Raw genomic sequence first — 17,311 nt, forward strand, 5'->3', positions numbered from 1 at the left:
GGGGGCTGGTCCCGGGCTCCCCTGCTCTGAGGCCTCTGAGGGCCTGGAGCCTGCACATCACTATGCCCCCCAGGTCCCCAGGGGGCCTCTGAAACTCCAGTGGTTGTCACATGGAACAGTGCTCACATGGTGGTATTTAGAGGGAGGCTCAGGGGCACCCAAGACTGATCTCCTCCCTGCCTTCTGCTCTCCGACCTCCCTCCTTTCCTTCCTCTCCTCATTTCCTTCTCTCCTCAGTTGGCTAAGTTCAGAGGTAAAGCTTCAACTGACCCAGCTGGGGAGACGAGGCAGGTGCGGGGAGCAGGGACAGGGAGACGTCTAACCCAAGAACCGGTGAGGGGGATGCCATCCTCCAACCTACACCCCTCCTTCTTGCTGAATCCACAGAGGCCAAAATCCCAAAATCCCTTCCTTCCTCCAAGTTCAAAGGTCACCACCTCTCTGCCAAGGGCCTGCTTTCTGCCCCTCCTTTTCTGGTGCTGCCTGCCTCTCTCTCCTCCTTTGTCCTTTCCAAGTGTTCTTGAAAAGTAATCATAATCATAATAATTAATAACAACGAAGCCGGGCCGGCCTGAGGCAGCTCTTAAAGAGGCAGTGCCCCATTTTTCTCCCGGCAGAGCTGGTGTCCCTGGCAGGCAGTGAGCGCCCAATGCTGTGCCTTTGTTCACAGCCCCCCTACTCCCTGCACAGGGCTCGGAGGGGGGTGTTGGAGTGAGGGGGGGGTTTGTGCCTCTGTTCTCCATCAGGCACTGGGCTTCTCGTATTTTAATTGAACTGTCTTTTCTTAGAGATAGATGCTTTCACCACATCCAGCTGCTCGTGTGTATTGGGAAACCCGCCTGTAATACAGCTCGGCGAAATTAAAAGACGCAGCAGCTGGACTGATTAAACAGGGAGGGGGGCGCTGGTCAGAGCACTCTCTCTTTTTAAATAATGTTTCTGGTAATGCATTTTGGAGAATGTGAAAAAAAAAGCTGTAGAAATGTTAATGATATCCACAGGACACTCGGCAGGAAATGAGAGCGATCTGGGACTAATAAAAGCCGAAATGTAATTTGTGCAGATATACGAGGTGCGGCCTTCCAGCCCCACCTGGGTTTGTGCATTCTGGGCCCATAAGGGCGACTGGAGGTGGGGGTGAGTGCCTTTGGCCCTGGGACTGTCCCCTCGGCAGGGCCACTGTGGATTCTGTGGCCAGAGGACAGCCAAGGGCCTCCACCTTCAGCATGGGGCCCAGCTGGGCTCACTTGCCTGTGCTGTCAGGGAGCAGGAAGGGCTGATGCCTTCCTTCACTTGAGAGGTCGGGTGTCCAGCTGGTGGGGACCTCAGGGTCACAGCAGGCACCCCTGGCGATGTCTGATCCACCCCACCAGGGACGAGTAGAGGGGGTCTACAGGAGGCCTCTGAGAGTGGGGGAACCCAGATGGCCGTGGCCCCAGACAGAGCCTCTCATCTCAGCCTGGGTGATGACTCCCCTTCCTGGGAGGTGGTCCAAGCTGTGCCAGCAGGCTCCTGGGGGCTGGAGGCCACCCTGGCTGTGCCCTAATCGGTCCCCTCCCTTAACAACCCCTGTTTCCCCCACCCCCACTCCTAGTGTGGTCTGGGTTTCTTTCCCCCACCCCTAGCCTTCCTACTCCCACTGGAGTGACAAACCCAAAACAGGAACCTGGGGATGGGGGGGGGGGGGCTGCCCCACCCTTGTCTGCAGGTGAATCTCAAGCCCTGCCCCCCTGCTGACTTCCAGCCCTTCAGCAGGAAACGGGAACATTCCTATGTCCCTTTTCTCTCCTTTTTTTTTTTTTTTTTTGCTTTTTGGGTCACACCCGGCAATGCTCAGGGGTTACTCCTGGCTCATGCACTCAGGAATCACTCCTGGTGGTGCTCAGGGGACCATATAGGATGCTGGGAATTGAACCCGGTCGACCGCGTGCAAGGCAAATGCCCTACCTGCTGTGCTATCGCTCCAGCCCCCCCTTTTCTCTCCTTTGAGGGTCTTGGGTCCTCTCCAGGCCCACCTGTCTCTGGGGACATTTGGCCTGTTTGTGGAGCCAGTTGCTCCATCCGGAAGAGCCTGTTTCTTCTTCCACCCCAGTTTCATTTCTTTGTTTTTGTTTTGGAGCCACACCCAGCTGTGCTCAGAAATCACTCCTGGTGGGGGCTCTGGGAACCGGATGGAGCACCAGGGATAGAATCCAGGTTAGCTGTGTGCAAGGTGGGCCCCTTGCTTGCTCTGCTCTCCCCAGCCTAGCCCAGAGTCACTTGGTAACCCAGGATCTTGCTTTAAAGGGGGGCTAGATCAGAGCCTCCCAGGGCCCCGTCCTTAAAAACCAGACAGGCAGGTCGTCGGCTTGGCCTGCCCTGCCACTGTCCCCCACATACCTTCACAGCCTCTCTCTGGGCCCCTGTGGCTCAGGAGCCCTCGAAGTCTGAAGCCTGCTGTGAGGGACAGACTCCAGATGGTGTGTCTGATGGCCGGGTGGGGGCAGGGGCTGCACTGCCTGGTGACCGGTGGGCCTGCCCACCTGAGAACCTGCCACACTGGGCCTTACTGGGCCTGGGGAAGGACTTGGAGCTCCCGGGGCTGGGTGTGGTGAGTAAGGAGCCAGCAAGGAGGGTGGCAGGTGGCAGCACCCAGGCCCAGGCTGCCTGAGTTGTGCCCCTCCAGTGTAGCCATCCTCGGCAAAGCCTGGGTATGGGGTGTGGGAGTCAGGCACCCCTCCTCCCTGAGGGAGGGGGCTTGTCGCTGCCCACAACTGAGGGTGGGGCTGCTGAGAGCTTGGGGAGAGGGGTGCACGACAGCTTTCTAAGCCAAGGAAATGGCCCTTCTGAATCGCTCTCCCTCTGCCCCTCCCCTGCCCAAACCCCTCCCATCCTCGCTCCCTTTCTCTTTTCGCAGATAACCAGCCCGAGTCATGCAGTCTTTTCGAGAAAGGTGTGGTTTCCATGGCAAACAACAGAACTACCAGCAGACCTCACAGGAGACATCTCGCCTGGAGAATTACAGGCAGCCAAGCCAGGCCGGGCTGAGCTGTGACCGGCAGCGGCTGCTGGCCAAGGACTATTATAACCCGCAGGCGTACCCGGGCTACGAGGGTGGGGCTGGTGCGCCCGCCAGCTCTGCTCGGAGCAAAGGCCTGGCCTCGCAGCACGGCCTGCAGGGGAGGCCGGCCTTCCCCAGCTACAGCGCCCAGGACAGCAGCCCCTACCCCGGCCGTTACTCGGGTGAGGAGAGCATGCAGGCCTGGGGGGCCCCCCAGCCCCCACCCCCCCAGCCACAGCCCCTGCCAGGGGGGGTGGGCAAATACGATGAGAACTTGATGAAGAAGACAGCAGTGCCCCCTGGCAGGCAGTACCCAGAGCAGGGTGCCCAGCTGCCCTTCCGGAGCCACTCCCTGCACGTCCAGCCGCAGCTGCCACAGCCCCAGCAGTCCCTGTCCTACCCCAAGCTCCACAGGCAGAAGCTGCAGAACGACATGGCCTCACCGCTGCCCTTCCCCCCAGGCAGCCACTTCCCCCAGCACGCGCAGTCCTTCCCCACCTCCTCCACCTACTCCTCCACGGGCCAGGGCGGCGGGCAGGGGGCCCACTCCTATAAGAGTTGCACAGTGCCCTCCACCCAGCCTCATGATAGGCCGCTGACCGCCAATGCTAGCCTGGCGCCAGGCCAGCGGGTCCAGAACCTTCACGCCTATCAGTCCAGCCGCCTCGGCTTCGACCAGCAGAAGCAGCAGCAGCAGCAGCAGCAACAGCAGCAGCAACAACAACAACAACAACAACAAGCCCTCCAGAGCCGGCACCATGCCCAGGAAACCCTCCATTACCAAAACCTTGCCAAGTACCAACACTACGGGCAGCAAGGGCCAGGCTATTGCCAGCCAGACGCTGCCGTCAGGACCCCGGACCAGTACTACCAGACCTTCAGCCCCAGCTCCAGCCATTCTCCCGCGCGCTCCGTGGGCCGCTCACCCTCCTACAGCTCCACCCCGTCACCGCTGATGCCCAACCTGGAGAACTTCCCCTACAACCAGCAGCCACTCAGCACCGGCACCTTCCCCACCACTGGCCTCACCGACCACAGCCACTTCATGCCCCTGCTTAACCCCTCCCCCACAGATGCCGCCAGCTCCGTGGACACCCAGGCGGGAAACTGCAAACCGCTCCAGAAGGACAAGCTGCCCGAGAACCTGCTGTCGGACCTCAGCCTGCAGAGCCTCACGGCGCTGACGTCGCAGGTGGAGAACATCTCCAACACCGTGCAGCAGCTGCTGCTCTCCAAGGCCGCCGGGCCGCAGAAGAAGGGCGTCAAGAACCTGGTGTCCAGGACCCCGGAGCAGCACAAGAGCCAGCACTGCAGCCCCGAGGGCAGCGGCTACTCGGCTGAGCCAGCGGGCACGCCGCAGTCCACGCACGCCGAGCCGCCAGAGGCGGACTACCTGAGTGGCTCTGAGGACCCGCTGGAGCGCAGCTTCCTCTACTGCAGCCAGGCCCGAGGGAGCCCGGCCAGGGTCAACAGCAACTCGAAGGCCAAGCCGGAGTCCGTGTCCACCTGCTCCGTGACCTCCCCAGACGACATGTCCACCAAGTCCGATGACTCCTTCCAGAGCCTGCACAGCAGCCTGCCTCTCGACAGCTTCTCCAAGTTCGTGGCCGGGGAGCGGGATTGCCCACGACTGCTGCTGAGCGCCCTGGCCCAGGAGGACCTGGCCTCAGAGATCCTGGGGCTGCAGGAGGCCATTGGGGAGAAGGCGGACAAGGCATGGGCCGAGGCGCCTGGCCTGGCCAAGGACGCCAGCAAACCTCCTTTCTCCCTGGAGAACCACAGCGCCTGCCTGGACCCCGTGGCCAAGACGGTGTGGCCACGCCCGGGCGAGCCAGAGGCCCTGCCCGAGTCCCTGCAGCTGGACAAAGGCAGCAGCGCCAAAGACTTTAGCCCAGGACTCTTCGAAGATCCCTCGGTCAGCTTTGCCACCCCTGACCCCAAGAAGCCGGCCGGTCCCCTCTCCTTTGGCACCAAGCCTCCCCTGGGGGCTGCCACCTCAGACCCCGCCACAGCGGCTTTCGACTGCTTCCCGGACACCACCACCGCCGCGGCGGCAGGCAGTGCCAGCCCCTTTGCCTGGCCCGAGGAAGACCTGGGCGACGCCTGTCCCCGCTGGGGCCTGCACCCTGGCGAGCTCGCCAAGGGCCTGGAGCCAGGGGGGCAGACCTCGGACGTCGTGGTGGGCAAGGAGAACACCTGTGAGGCCTCGGCCTGCCTGGGCTTCCAGGAGGAGGAGCCCCCAGGAGAGAAGGCCCCGGGGCCCCGGGACTTCAAGCAGGAGGAGGCGGGTGGGGTGAAGGAGGAGGCAGGCGGACTGCTGCAGTGCCCCGAGGTGGGCAAGGCTGACCGGTGGCTGGAGGACAGCCGTCACTGCTGTGCCTCCGACTTCGGGGACCTGCCGCTGCTGCCACCCACGGGCCAGAAGGAGGACCTGGAGGCGGAGGAGGAGTACTCCTCCCTGTGCGAGCTCCTGGGCAGCCCCGAGCAGAGGCCGGCCATGCAGGACCCTCTGTCGCCCAAGGCCCCGCTGCTGTGCACCAAGGAGGAGGCTGGGGAGGTGCTGGACCCCAAGGCCGGCTGGGGCTCCCCCTGCCACCTCTCGGGGGAGTCCGTCATCCTGCTGGGCCCCACCGTGGGTGCTGAGTCGAAGGTGCAGAGCTGGTTCGAGGCCTCCCTGTCCCACATGAAGCCTGGGGAAGAAGGGTCCGAGGGGGCACTGGCTCCTGGGGATCCTGCCCCCCTGGCCCCCGATGCCTCTCTGGGCCCGAAGCCTAACAAGGCCGCCGTGCCCGAGGTGCCCATTGCCAAGAAGGAGCCTGTGCCCCGTGGCAAAAGCTTACGGAGCCGCCGGGTGCAGCGGGGGCTGCCCGAGGCCGAGGACTCCCCATGTCGGGCCCCGGCATTGCCCAAAGACCTCCTGCTCCCTGAATCCTGCACAGGGACCCCCCAGGGACAGATGGAGGGGGCGGGGGCCCTGGGTCGGGGGGTCTCTGAAGGGTTTCCCAGGATGTGCACTCGCTCCTTCACCGCCCTGAGTGAGCCCCGCACTCCCGGTCCCCCAGGCCTGACCACCACCCCGGCCCCCCCAGACAAACTGGGGGGCAAGCAGAGAGCTGCCTTCAAGTCAGGCAAGCGGGTTGGGAAGCCCTCCCCGAAGGCAGCGTCCAGCCCCAGTAACCCGGCCGCCCTGCCCGTGGCCTCCGACAGCAGCCCCATGGGCTCCAAGACCAAGGAGACAGATTCGCCCGGCACCCCCGGGCAGGACCAGCGCTCCATGATCCTCCGCTCCCGCACCAAGGCCCAGGAGGTCTTCCACGCCAAGCGACGGAGGCCCTCGGAGGGCCGCCTCCCCGCCTGCCGCACGGCCAAGAAGCTCCTGGCCAACAACCACCTGGCCGCCTCCTTCAAAGTCTCCAGCAGCCCTCAAAAGGAGGGCAGGGTGGGCCCGCGCGCACGGGTCCCCAAGCCGGGGGCCGCCGGCAAGCTCTCCGACCGGCCCCTTCATGCTCTCAAACGGAAGTCAGCCTTCATGGCTCCCGTCCCCGCCAAGAAGCGCAGCCTAGCCCTGCGGAGCGGGGGCGCGGGCGGAGAGGAGGACGTGAAGGAGGAGCCGGCCGAGGGCACCCCCTCCCTCTTCAAGAGGCTGTCATCCCCCAAGAAGGCCAAGCCTGCGAAGGGCAGTGGGGAGCCTACCGCCAAGCCCCCGCCCCCCGAGACCCCCGACGCCTGCCTCAAGCTAGTCTCCCGGGCAGCCTTCCCAGGAGCCATGAAGACCAAGGTGCTGCCCCCGCGGAAAGGCCGGGGCCTGAAGCTCGAGGCCATCGTGCAGAAGATCACCTCTCCCAGCCTGAAGAAGTTCGCCTGCAAAGCCCCAGGGGCTGCTCCGGGGAACCCTCTGAACCCCACCCTCCTTGACAAGGACCGAGGGCTCAAGAGCACTGGGGGCAGCCCAGGAGGCACAGAAGAGGGTCTCTTAACCGTGGGCACTGGGCCAAAGCTCCCAACCGCCCCAGGGGTCAACCCGTTGTGCAGAAATGTAGCCAACAGGCCCTTAAAAGGGAAACTCCTGAGCAGCAAGAAATTGTCCTCTACTGACTGTTTCAAAACTGAGGCCTTCACGTCCGCAGAGACACTGGCCCCCGGGGCCACCACCCTGGCACCCAAGAAGAGAAGCCGGAAAGGCAGGGCCGGAGCCTTGGGACTCCCCAAAGGGCCCCTGGAGAAGCGGCCCCATCTCGGCCCACCACTGCTACTGACTACCCGAGACAGGGTGGGTGTGGGCACGCATGGGGGCAGTGAGGACGGTTCTGGTGGAGGCGGCAAGAAGCCAAAGACAGAGGAGCTGGGCCTGGCCTCCCAGCCCCCTGACGGCCGGCCCTGCCAGCCCCAGACCCGGGCACAGAAGCAGCCGGGCCATGCCAACTACAGCAGCTATTCCAAGCGGAAGCGCCTCACTCGGGGCAGGGCCAAAAATGCCGCCTCCTCCCCCTGCAAGGGGCGGGCTAAGCGGCGGCGGCAGCACCAGGTGCTGCCCCTGGATCCCGCCGAGCCTGAAATCCGCCTCAAGTACATTTCCTCATGCAAGAGGCTGCGGGCAGACAGCCGCACCCCTGCCTTCTCGCCCTTCGTGCGGGTGGAGAAGCGTGATGCGTTCACCACTGTATGCACTGTTGTCAACTCCCCTGGGGATGAGCCCAAGCCTCATAGGAAGCCTTCCTCTTTCACCTCCTCGTCCTCATCCTCATCCTCCTCCGTGGATGCAGCCGGGGCCTCCCTGGCCACGCTCCCCGGAGGCTCTGTCCTGCAGCCGCGGCCCTCCCTGCCCCTCTCTTCCACCATGCACCTGGGGCCTCTCGTTTCCAAGACCCTGAGTACCTCTTGCCTTGTTTGCTGCCTCTGCCAAAGCCCAGCCAACTTTAAGGACCTGGGGGACCTCTGCGGGCCCTACTACCCCGAGCACTGCCTCCCCAAAAAGAAGCCGAGACTCAAGGAGAAGCTGCGGCCAGAGGCCCCCTGTGAGGAGCCCCTGCCCCACGAGAGGACACTCAAAGGCTCGGAGTGCCCTGCTGCCACAGCCGGGAAGCCCCCCAGGCCGGATGGCCCGGCCGACCCCACCAAGCAGGGCGCCCTGCGCACCAGCGCCCGGGGCCTGTCGCGGCGGCTGCAGAGCTGCTACTGCTGTGATGGGCAGGGGGACGGTGGTGAGGAGGCGGCCGCAGCCGACAGGAGCCGCAAGCATGAGTGCAGCAAGGAGGCAGTGGCGGCAGTGGCGGCGGCGGAGCCTGGTGGGGACACCCAGGAGCACTGGGTGCATGAGGCCTGCGCTGTGTGGACGGGCGGGGTCTACCTGGTGGCCGGGAAGCTCTTTGGGCTGCAGGAGGCCATGAAGGTGGCCGTGGACATGGTAAGAGGCCAGCCCGGCCGCGGGTGGGAGGGCACCTGGGTTCCACAAGACCTGCAGGCAGACAGGCTGCCCGTTGCTAAGAAGTTGAGGGAGGCTTTGGATACAACCAATGCAGGACACGCTCAGCCAGCCCTGCCCCAGATGCTCCCAGCCCAGTGCTCACCTCACCCTCTGGTGCCTCCAGAGCCCCTGGGCTCCGCTTCTTGTGTTGTCAGCTTAGCTGGGGGAGCCCCAGAGAACAAGCACCCCCACAGAGTGGAAAGCTAAGGTGGCCTGCAAAAGTAGGGTGCTCCCTGCCCCCCGCTGCTGCCCTATCTGCCCCTTTACCTCAGAGGTAGAGCTGGGGTTCGTGGGAGGAGCATGCCCCTGGGACCAAAGAGGCCTCTTAGCAGGGGTCTGAGAAACGGCCATGTCCACGCTCCTGGCACAAGGCTCGGCTGTCAGTGGGGCAGACCCTGCTCTGCCCTTGCTTGCCGGGCACTTTGCTTCCTTTGGTCTAGAGTGGGGTCTTGGGCAGGGGTGGTGGCAGAGGTGTGTGGGGCCCCGGACTGCATCCCAGCACCAAGAAGAGGAAAGGAAACCCAACCCTTGTAAAACCTAGCTGCCCGGCCACGCCCCAGAGACACCGGCACCCTTGCTGTTTCTGCTAGATGAAGCCATGCTCCCCTGATGGCCAGAGCTGAGCGAGGGGCAGTGGCCATGCTGCCACCCTGTGCAGTGCCACCACCAGGCTCACTCCTGGAGCCTCCGTGCTTCAGGCCCCGTAGGCCCAGGGCTGGCGGTCAGAGGCAGGGCCTGCGAGGGGACAGTGGGGTGAGTCTCCTCTCCCAGGGCCCCCCCACACACACTCACACACATACACTGACACACACACCCACTTTCACACACACATGCTCACATATATACTCACATTTTCACACACAGTGCACACAGTCACATAATACACTTACAAACATACACTTGCATTTTCACACACACAAACACACGAGAACACATGCTTGCAAGAGCCAGCCTGGCCTCTGCTGCAAACTTCCTGTGCCCATCCTGCCGCCTGGGCCTCCCCTCCTGCAGCTGCCCTCTGCTCCCTGCCCCCTCCTCTGAGGTGACGGGCCCTGGGCCCCATGAAGTGGTGGTCATGCTCCCCTGAGCCCCTCACACTGGCCTGAGGGTGTGGTCAGACGCCTCTTGATGTCCACATATCCCACTCAGGGCCCCTCCAAGAAGGCTTCTGACCACCTCCCTGCACCCCTCTGGGCTGGTAGCTCACAGGACACCCCACAGCTGAAACAAGTCCTCCCCCCACTGCTCTCCCTTGCCCTGTCTCTCCTCAGGCACCATCCCGGCCACCCCTGCGTAGGTTCCAGTCACCTTCTTGCGGTTCCTCAGCCCCAGCTGGTGGCAGCCCACCTGCCGTCCTCTACTGCCTGCACTTGCCTGGCACTTGCACCCCGTGGGGTCTACAGCCCAGTTCCCTCTGGCTGGGCCCAGCTGCTTCTCTGAGTTTGGGGAGCAAGAACTAGTCTCGACACACCCTGAATTGGTCCGGGTGAGGAGGCTTCAAGCATAGGTCAGGGCCCCATCACAGTGCTCTGGCCCATGCTGCCCCCCTCTGCACCTCCCCCGCCCCCAGCCCGTTTCCTGGGTCGTGCCTCTGCAGCCTGCATTAATGTTTTCTGGAGAGAAGAAAGTGGGGCTCAGGGGAGCACTCTGGTGTTCTGGTCCAGCACAGCTATTGAGCACTGGAACCCCGCTCATTCAGCTGACCTCTGCCCACTGCTGCAGGCTTTAGGCCTGGCCAGGGCCATCTGCCTCAGGACAAGACAGTGCCACAGGGGTTGCTGCCCCCTTGGGCCTCTTTGCCTGGCCCAGGGCAGCCCAGTGGGACCTGGGGGCCAGAGTAAGAGCTGGCAGCGTGTCAGAACCTCAGGGTGTGTGAAGTAGCACCTAGTCGGAGGAGCAAGGCATGCACAGAACAGTCTGGAAAGATGAGCATGTTCTGGGACTTTCCAGGGCCACCATGTGCCCTTCCTGTCACTGGCAGGCAGGACGAGGCCTCCTCCATCTCAACAGCTGGGGACATTCCCCTGAGATCCCGCAGACCACCTTGTTCCAAACCCAGTCTTCCCCCGCCGCCTCCCTGTTCTATGGACCCCAGAGTTTTGGGGCATTGGCGGTGCATGCCTGTCAATCCTTACTTTATTTTTGTGTTTGTTTGGGAGCCACAACCACCAGTGCTCAGGGGTTACTCCTGGCTCTGCACTCAAGAATCACTCCTGGCAGTGCTTAGGGGACATTATGGGATGCCGGGGATTGAACCCAGGTCAGCTGTGTACAAGGCAAGCGCCTTACCAACTGTCCTATTTCTGGCCCCAGCACTCACTTCATTTACTGTTGGGGGAACTGAACTGTGTGGCCGTAGGGTCAGCCTCCTTCTTTGGTCCCAGAGCTCGGCCTCACCACCCCCCACTGCCCCAGTTTCTGTTTCCCCGAGCCAGTAGTTCAAGTTGCTGATGTGGTACCCGCTCTCTGGCTGGGCTGTTCCTTGCGGCCCGGGCTCCAGTGCCGGCCTCTCTTCTGCCTGGGATCCTTGTCAGGTTCAGAAGCTACACCCCTACCAGCATGGGGGCCAGGGAATGGGGGTGCTGGGGTCTGAGGGCTTGAAGTCACCTTCTATCTAAGCAGCCTGCCTCAGGGCTGCAAGGGTGGCAGAGCACTTGCCTTAAGGAAGACAGTTCTTGAGTCCCTGGGCTTGATCCCAGCACCACACACAGGCATGCCTTGGGTTGTTAGGGGCCTCGCGTGGGACAGTGGCCAGGAGTCTCCACTGTTGCCTTTAACCAGTGAACCCTGCTGTGGAAGCCTGGCACCACTGCGGTCCCCAGTGGTGCGTGGCCTGTGGGGATTCCCTGAGCTGTTTCAAACCAAGCCTACTAAGACTTCCCCGACTGCTGGGCAGACGGGTCCCTCAGGCCATTTGTCCAGGAGGGAGCCTGTCCCTGCCCGGACACTGCAGAGCTGTGTGCCTGCAAGAAGGTGACTTGGTCTCTCGGAGCTCCCTCCCGCTGGGATCTTGGGTACACGTAATCCTGGGCCCAGCACCACAGGGTTTGCAGGATGCAGCCACTCCCAACATGCCCGGCCAGGCTACACTGGCTGTCTCAGTGACATCACACGTGGTCATGGACTCCTCCTCCTCCCCTGCACACAGAGGCGGAGTGGTTTGGGCCTGGCCTGGCCTCCAGGCTTCAGGCTTTGCTTCTGTCTTGCACGGGGACTTCTTGTGGCCATCCTGGCCTGGCCATGTCTCACTCCCAGAACCTGAGCAGAGGGCACACTCCTTCTGCCTCGTTCTTAAGCCCCAGGTGGATTGGATGGTTTAAGATTGGCATCCTGGGCCTGGCTCTGTTATCTTCCCACAGGAACGGGGCAAGGGGCCCTGCAGAGCCAGCTAGCACCCCAGGATTCACAGCTTGTCCCGCTGCTTCCCCTCAGGAAAGCAGGAGCCGCCTGCCCCACCCTCACACACACACCACAGATGAGGCCATTTAGGCACCACCCAGGGCTGTGGGGAAGCTGCACAGGAAAGCCTCGGGCACACCGGCCACTGCCCCAGCAGTAGCAGGGCCTGGCATCCTCGGGCAAGGAGTCACTTCAGCTTTGGAACTGCCCCTAGGGGAGGCGTCATCCACTTTGCACCAATGAAATTAATTGAGAAGTGGACACTGGGCACAAGTCATGCAGTGCAGAGCTGGGATTCAAACCTGGGTCTGGGATGCCAAGACCCACATTCCTGAGAGGGTCAATCCCTGGCCTGGAGGGGCCCCGGCCACTGCCGGATCAACCCTGAGGCAGTTGTACCCAATACTGAGCTTCCTGCCACCTGGTTTTCAGCGGTCATCTGGGGAGGGGTCCAACTCCGCAGTTGCTGACTCAACTGTCTTCCTCTCTCCTCACCAGATGTGTGCCAGCTGCGGGGAAGCTGGGGCCACCATCGGATGCTGCCACAAGGGATGCATCCATGCCTACCACTACTCATGTGCCAGTGAAGCGGGTAAGAGCTGGCCTGAGGGCACAGGAGACCCTAGTGGGCCTCATGTGCGGGGCAGGGGCCCCTGCACAGCTCCTGGCAGCTCACCTTGTACCCCAGCTCCCCTCCTTGCCCTCTGCAGCACTGCTTTACATTTCCTCTCTCCGAGGACCTGGGCAAGGCTGAGGACAGGGCACGAGTCAGTCCCCAGGCCTGCACTGAAGGAATGTCCAGAAGCAGCAGTTTGGCGCTGCTGCTGTCAGAACGTGGGAGTGTCTCAGCCTCACAGATGAAGGGGTCCTTTCGTTGGGGAGATGGCAGAGAACGGGAAAGGAGGTCGCATGACCACAGAACGCTGGGGTGGCCATGAGCACAAACCAGCTTCCGGGGACTGTGGGGAACTGGTGAAGGTTTGGGCATAGGACCGGGGTCTGGGGCAGCCCCTACCCCCCCCCCCCCATCCTATTCTCATTCATTTGTTCTATGAGCACTTGGGCACAAAATGGCAGGTCACACAGGGGCCCAGACTTCCTCAGCCAAGCAGGGAAATGGAGACAGTCCGGATTTCAGCCAAAGAAAGTGCCTGCTTCTGCTGGACCCTCCAGTGGCACCCCTGCTTTAGAGGGCTTAGAAGTAGTTGGGCTGGAGTCAAGCTGGTGACATGACCGTGTGGGCAGGCCCGCGGTGTCACTGTGTTTGGTTTCTCCATCTGTAAGATGAAGATGATCATCATCTTTTCTTTCCAGAGTGATTTGGAGCAGGGACAGAAATAATGAAACTGTCCAGGAAATACAGCCTCAGCCCTCCTGGGGGCCCCTGACCTCTGCCCGTCTCCCTCCTCTGACCCGGAGAGGGGTGAAGTTACCATGAGCCTCCCTTGTGGATGACAGAGCAGAGGCATTTCCCGCCAGGATCTTCTCCCTGCTGGGGCCAGCGACCCCTCTTCCCTATGGCCTGCTGGCTCCACCCTGGGCACAGGGGAGCACGCGCTGCCCGCCCGCCTGTTCCTGCCAACCTCAGCCCAGCACATCCAGGACTCTGAGTGGTGACAGTGCTTGGCAAGGACTGAGCAGCTCTGGCACCCAGCAGGAGGGGCCAGCGGGAGCGAGATGTGGGGGTTCTCACTGATCCCCCCCCCACACACACTCCATCAGAGCTGTGTAGCCAGATTTCAGTGTGGACTCAGACCTTCCACAGCCATGTGGCCTTGCTCCCAGCAGCGGCTCCCTTGAGTCTCATCCCTTCTTCCACAGGGACTGATTTAGGCCCCTCTAGGTCCTGACTCGCCTTGCTCCATAGCCTCTTTACAGAGAGGAAAGGGGAAAAGTACATTGGGGTTCCCACCACAGCCTGGGCTGCCATTAAGTAGGACAGGAGACCCACAATCCTTGCCCAGAAAGAGGTGTGCGGTATGGAGTCATTTTGCCTGAGTATCCGGGGAATCCAGGAGGACACCCTGGAGGAGGTGATATTTGAGCCAAGCCACCAAAGGTTGGGCAGGAGGTCATCAGCACTTTTTAAAAAATTTAGGCCTGAAATCTGACAGGCGTTGGGGACAGTGGCCTCTACAGAGCCCAGGGATTGGGGAGGAACTTGCAGGTGCACATGCTGGGTGGGCTCGACTAATCCCTGCAGTTTGTTGGCTGTGGTCCCTGTGTAGCCCAGGCACGACTGAACTGCATTCAGTCCGGGGCACCAGGTAGGAAGCGAGCCCTTGTCTCCTTCAGCTGATGGGGCTCCAGACGGGGTGCAGGGAGGGGGTGGGCTGTCCACCCCTCTTCAGACAGGGCTCAGGACAGACCCTCAGCTCAGTGTCAGACACATGGGTACCCAGGAAGTGGATGGAGAAGGTGGGATCATAAGTGAACCCCGCAATCAGGAGAGGAGGGCGTGGGCCTCACCTGGCCCGGGCAGGTACCCAGCCCTTATCATCGCCCTGCATCCTCCGAATGCCAGCGCTGCCAGGCACATCTCAACCACAGGACACCAGGCCGCCTCTCCCTGCCCCACTGCCCTGCTCCCCACTCAGTCCAAGCAAGGCTGACCACATCCAGCTGACCTGACTGGTGGTGTCCTTTCCACTCAGACCCAAGGCCACCTTGCCTGCCAGGTCCCAGAGCAGAGCCAGTTGGTGACCCTGCTCTTCCAGATGGCTCCTGGGGCATGGGGGGACTGTTCAGGACAAGCCTCTGATTTCGGGAGCCCTACAACTAGCCCGGGCCACAGACAGGCATGTCTAGTTCCCCAGAGGGCTGGGGAGTCTCCTGTGTGGCTGAGGAGCTGGGGGGTTTCAGCCAGTGCTCCCTGAAGGTGGGATTCAGTCCTGAAGTTGCCTGTGCCAGAGGGCGTGGTGGGAGGGAGAGCAATGCCCCACTCCCAGCTGCTGGCCTTGAAGGGCACGTTCATCCTGGGGTGCCTCACGTTGGGGGGGGGGGCAGAAGCAGCTGCAGAGAGGCCTGGAGTGTTCCCAGTTCTGCTGACCCTGCTACGGGCCACTGTTGGTGCTGCTGGGGTGCCTGTGCCCATTGTGGCCGCAGCCCGTGCAGAGGACGGAGCCAGAGGAGAGCCCCCACAGCACGGGCTGCCACGCTGGGTGGGTTTGTGGACATGGTGGCTGGGGGTGGGAGGGCCCAAAAGGGACTCCAGGGGAACAGCAGGTGGGAGAGTGGGGACTCAGTGAGCCCTGGGCCAGGTCTACTCTGCCGTGGGCACTCGGACACCCGCTGCGGTTCACACAGCTGAGATTTGAGCCTCTCTGGTCCTGCAAGACTCTGCTCCCCCTTCAGTGCCCACAGGAGCCTGCCTGCATCCTGATTGCCTGGGCGGGACAGGCAGGCAGTCCAGGTGCAGCTCCCTAGAGCAGTAGATGGCCTAGTGCCCATTTGACCTCTGTGGAGACGAAGGCCGACCTTGAATTCAGACCAGAACACCTCACATCTGTCCACAGGAGCAGCCACAGGAGGGAGGGAGGGAGCGGGCGGGGGAAGAGGGCAGTCTGGCAACAGCAGGAGCTGGAGGACAGATGGAAGGCGAATGGCAGAGGGTTTCAAGCAGAGTCTGGTTCCCAGGAGGCACCCTGTGGTCTAGGGCTTTGCGGGCAGGAGGGTGCCCCGACGGGATGCCAGCAGCGCCCTAACCACCTGAACTTTCCTGGCCACAGGTTGCATATTCATGGAAGAGAACTTTTCTTTGAAGTGTCCCAAACATAAGGTAAGTGACCACGGCCCTTCTCTGGAGAGGGGCGCCTGGCTGGACAGAGCCTCTCCCCCCTGGAAGCTCTCTTCCCTAGCAGCTAGCTCTCCCATGTGGCACAAGCCCCCATCCGCCCACCTTCTGACTTGCAGTTAGGAGAGCGGCTGGGGGAGGGGTGGGGCCTGGGGTGGGCGGGGATTGGTCTGGGAGTGGGAAAGGTCAAGTCCTGTGACTCCTTCTCTTGCAGGGACAGCCGTTGTAATCCATCCCGGACGGCCGGGAAGCCGGCCCGGAAGCCTGTGGAGCCCGCCTGCCCACCCAAGGCCATCGAAGGAAAGGAGCCGTCTGCGTGGACCCCGGGCCTTTGAGCTGCTCCCAGTGTGGATGCAGAGCCGATCCTTGATCCAAACTTCGGATCTTGGATCTGGCTGCCTAGGGCTGGAAACTTGCGGTCCCAGGCTGGGGAGAAAACATGCTCCGGAGCTACCTGCTCCTGGAGCCGAGCCGTCCGAGCTCCCAGGCCAAACTCCGAGAGGGGGAGCCCAAGGAGCGGCCAGGCTCTGGCAGGGGTGGGGGTCGCCTCGGTCCTGGGGACCTGCTTCTCCCCTGAAAGTTCTAAATGCAGCACACATTCCACATGGGTGCTGCCCTCACCCAGCATAGCGCAGCTTGCATTTGGGCGCCCGGGGTCGTGGGTTCCGGAGGTGGGCGGTGGGCGGTGAGTCTGAGCGCCCTTCCCACCCAGCCTTCGCCAAGACGTTGGTGCGACAGGGGCAGAGCTGGGCCGGGGGCGGGCTCCCTGGCCTGGGCAGGACCGGGCACCCCTTCGGCTTCTGTTTGTCCCCTTTCCAGTCCTCCACCCCACCTCTTGGAGGCCCGCCTGGGAGCGCGGAAGGAAAGGCATCGCGACCACCTCGGCCCGCAGCGTGACCGGCCCTCGGCAGCGCCCGACGCCGGGATGTCAGCGCCACTCGGCGCGGGAGCAACAGCTAGATCCGTGTACAAACCTGTGTCCCCCTCTATATATATGTTACATAGAATGTATATATGTTGGGAACTTGCTCGCTTCTCCCGTGTCGCCGCTGTGCGTCGTGCTCTCCTCAGCACGGGGCCCTTGCTGGGGATGGGGCTACCGTGACGCCCCAGCCCAACGCAGCCACCACCGGCCTAAGCCAGTCCCTGCCAGTCCGTCTGTCTGTCAGTCCGTGTCCTCAGCTCTGTCCACGCTTCGATAGGCCTGACGCAGCCCCCAGTCTGGGGCCGCCCTAGCAACTTCCTGTACATATGACTGTAAAATGGTAAACGTGTGTATTATATCTGGCCTCGTTATATAGTGTATATATATGTATACATATACATATATATAATATATATGAAGACTGTAAATGTTAAGACGACTAGTGTTCTTATTAGTATATTGCTTCACACTGAAGATTGTGTGTATCGAGCTGTTTCTAAAAGATGTTTATTTTCCTTAAGAGTAAAAAACAGTCATTGCATTCAGAAAAAAAAGTCAATAAAGATACGACGATTGTTTTGGAAGTCTTTAGCCCCTGGATTCTGAGCAGATTTCCCCACCCCACCCCACCCACACACAGGGAGAGGGTGGGGTGTAGCTTCCTCAGACCAGGGAACAGGGCAAAGGTGA

General features: G+C 62.0%; 1 protein-coding gene across 2 annotated transcripts in view; it reads left to right on the top strand.

The window, feature by feature from the left end:
- RAI1 (retinoic acid induced 1) overlaps positions 1 to 17,205 on the top strand; it is a 121,432-nt gene extending 104,227 nt beyond the window's left edge. For both annotated transcript variants that reach the window (XM_055134512.1, XM_055134511.1), the window contains exons 2-5: positions 2,897 to 8,444; positions 12,402 to 12,495; positions 15,632 to 15,681; positions 15,911 to 17,205. In XM_055134512.1, coding sequence (XP_054990487.1) covers positions 2,913 to 8,444; positions 12,402 to 12,495; positions 15,632 to 15,681; positions 15,911 to 15,925 — 5,691 coding nt within the window. In that variant the 5' untranslated portion in view covers positions 2,897 to 2,912 and the 3' untranslated portion in view covers positions 15,926 to 17,205. The remainder of the gene's footprint in view (positions 1 to 2,896; positions 8,445 to 12,401; positions 12,496 to 15,631; positions 15,682 to 15,910) is intronic.
- The last annotated feature ends 106 nt before the right edge of the window (positions 17,206 to 17,311 follow it).

The sequence above is a fragment of the Sorex araneus genome, chromosome 4 (genome assembly GCF_027595985.1).
Source record: "Sorex araneus isolate mSorAra2 chromosome 4, mSorAra2.pri, whole genome shotgun sequence".
Classification (NCBI taxonomy): Eukaryota; Metazoa; Chordata; class Mammalia; order Eulipotyphla; family Soricidae; genus Sorex; species Sorex araneus.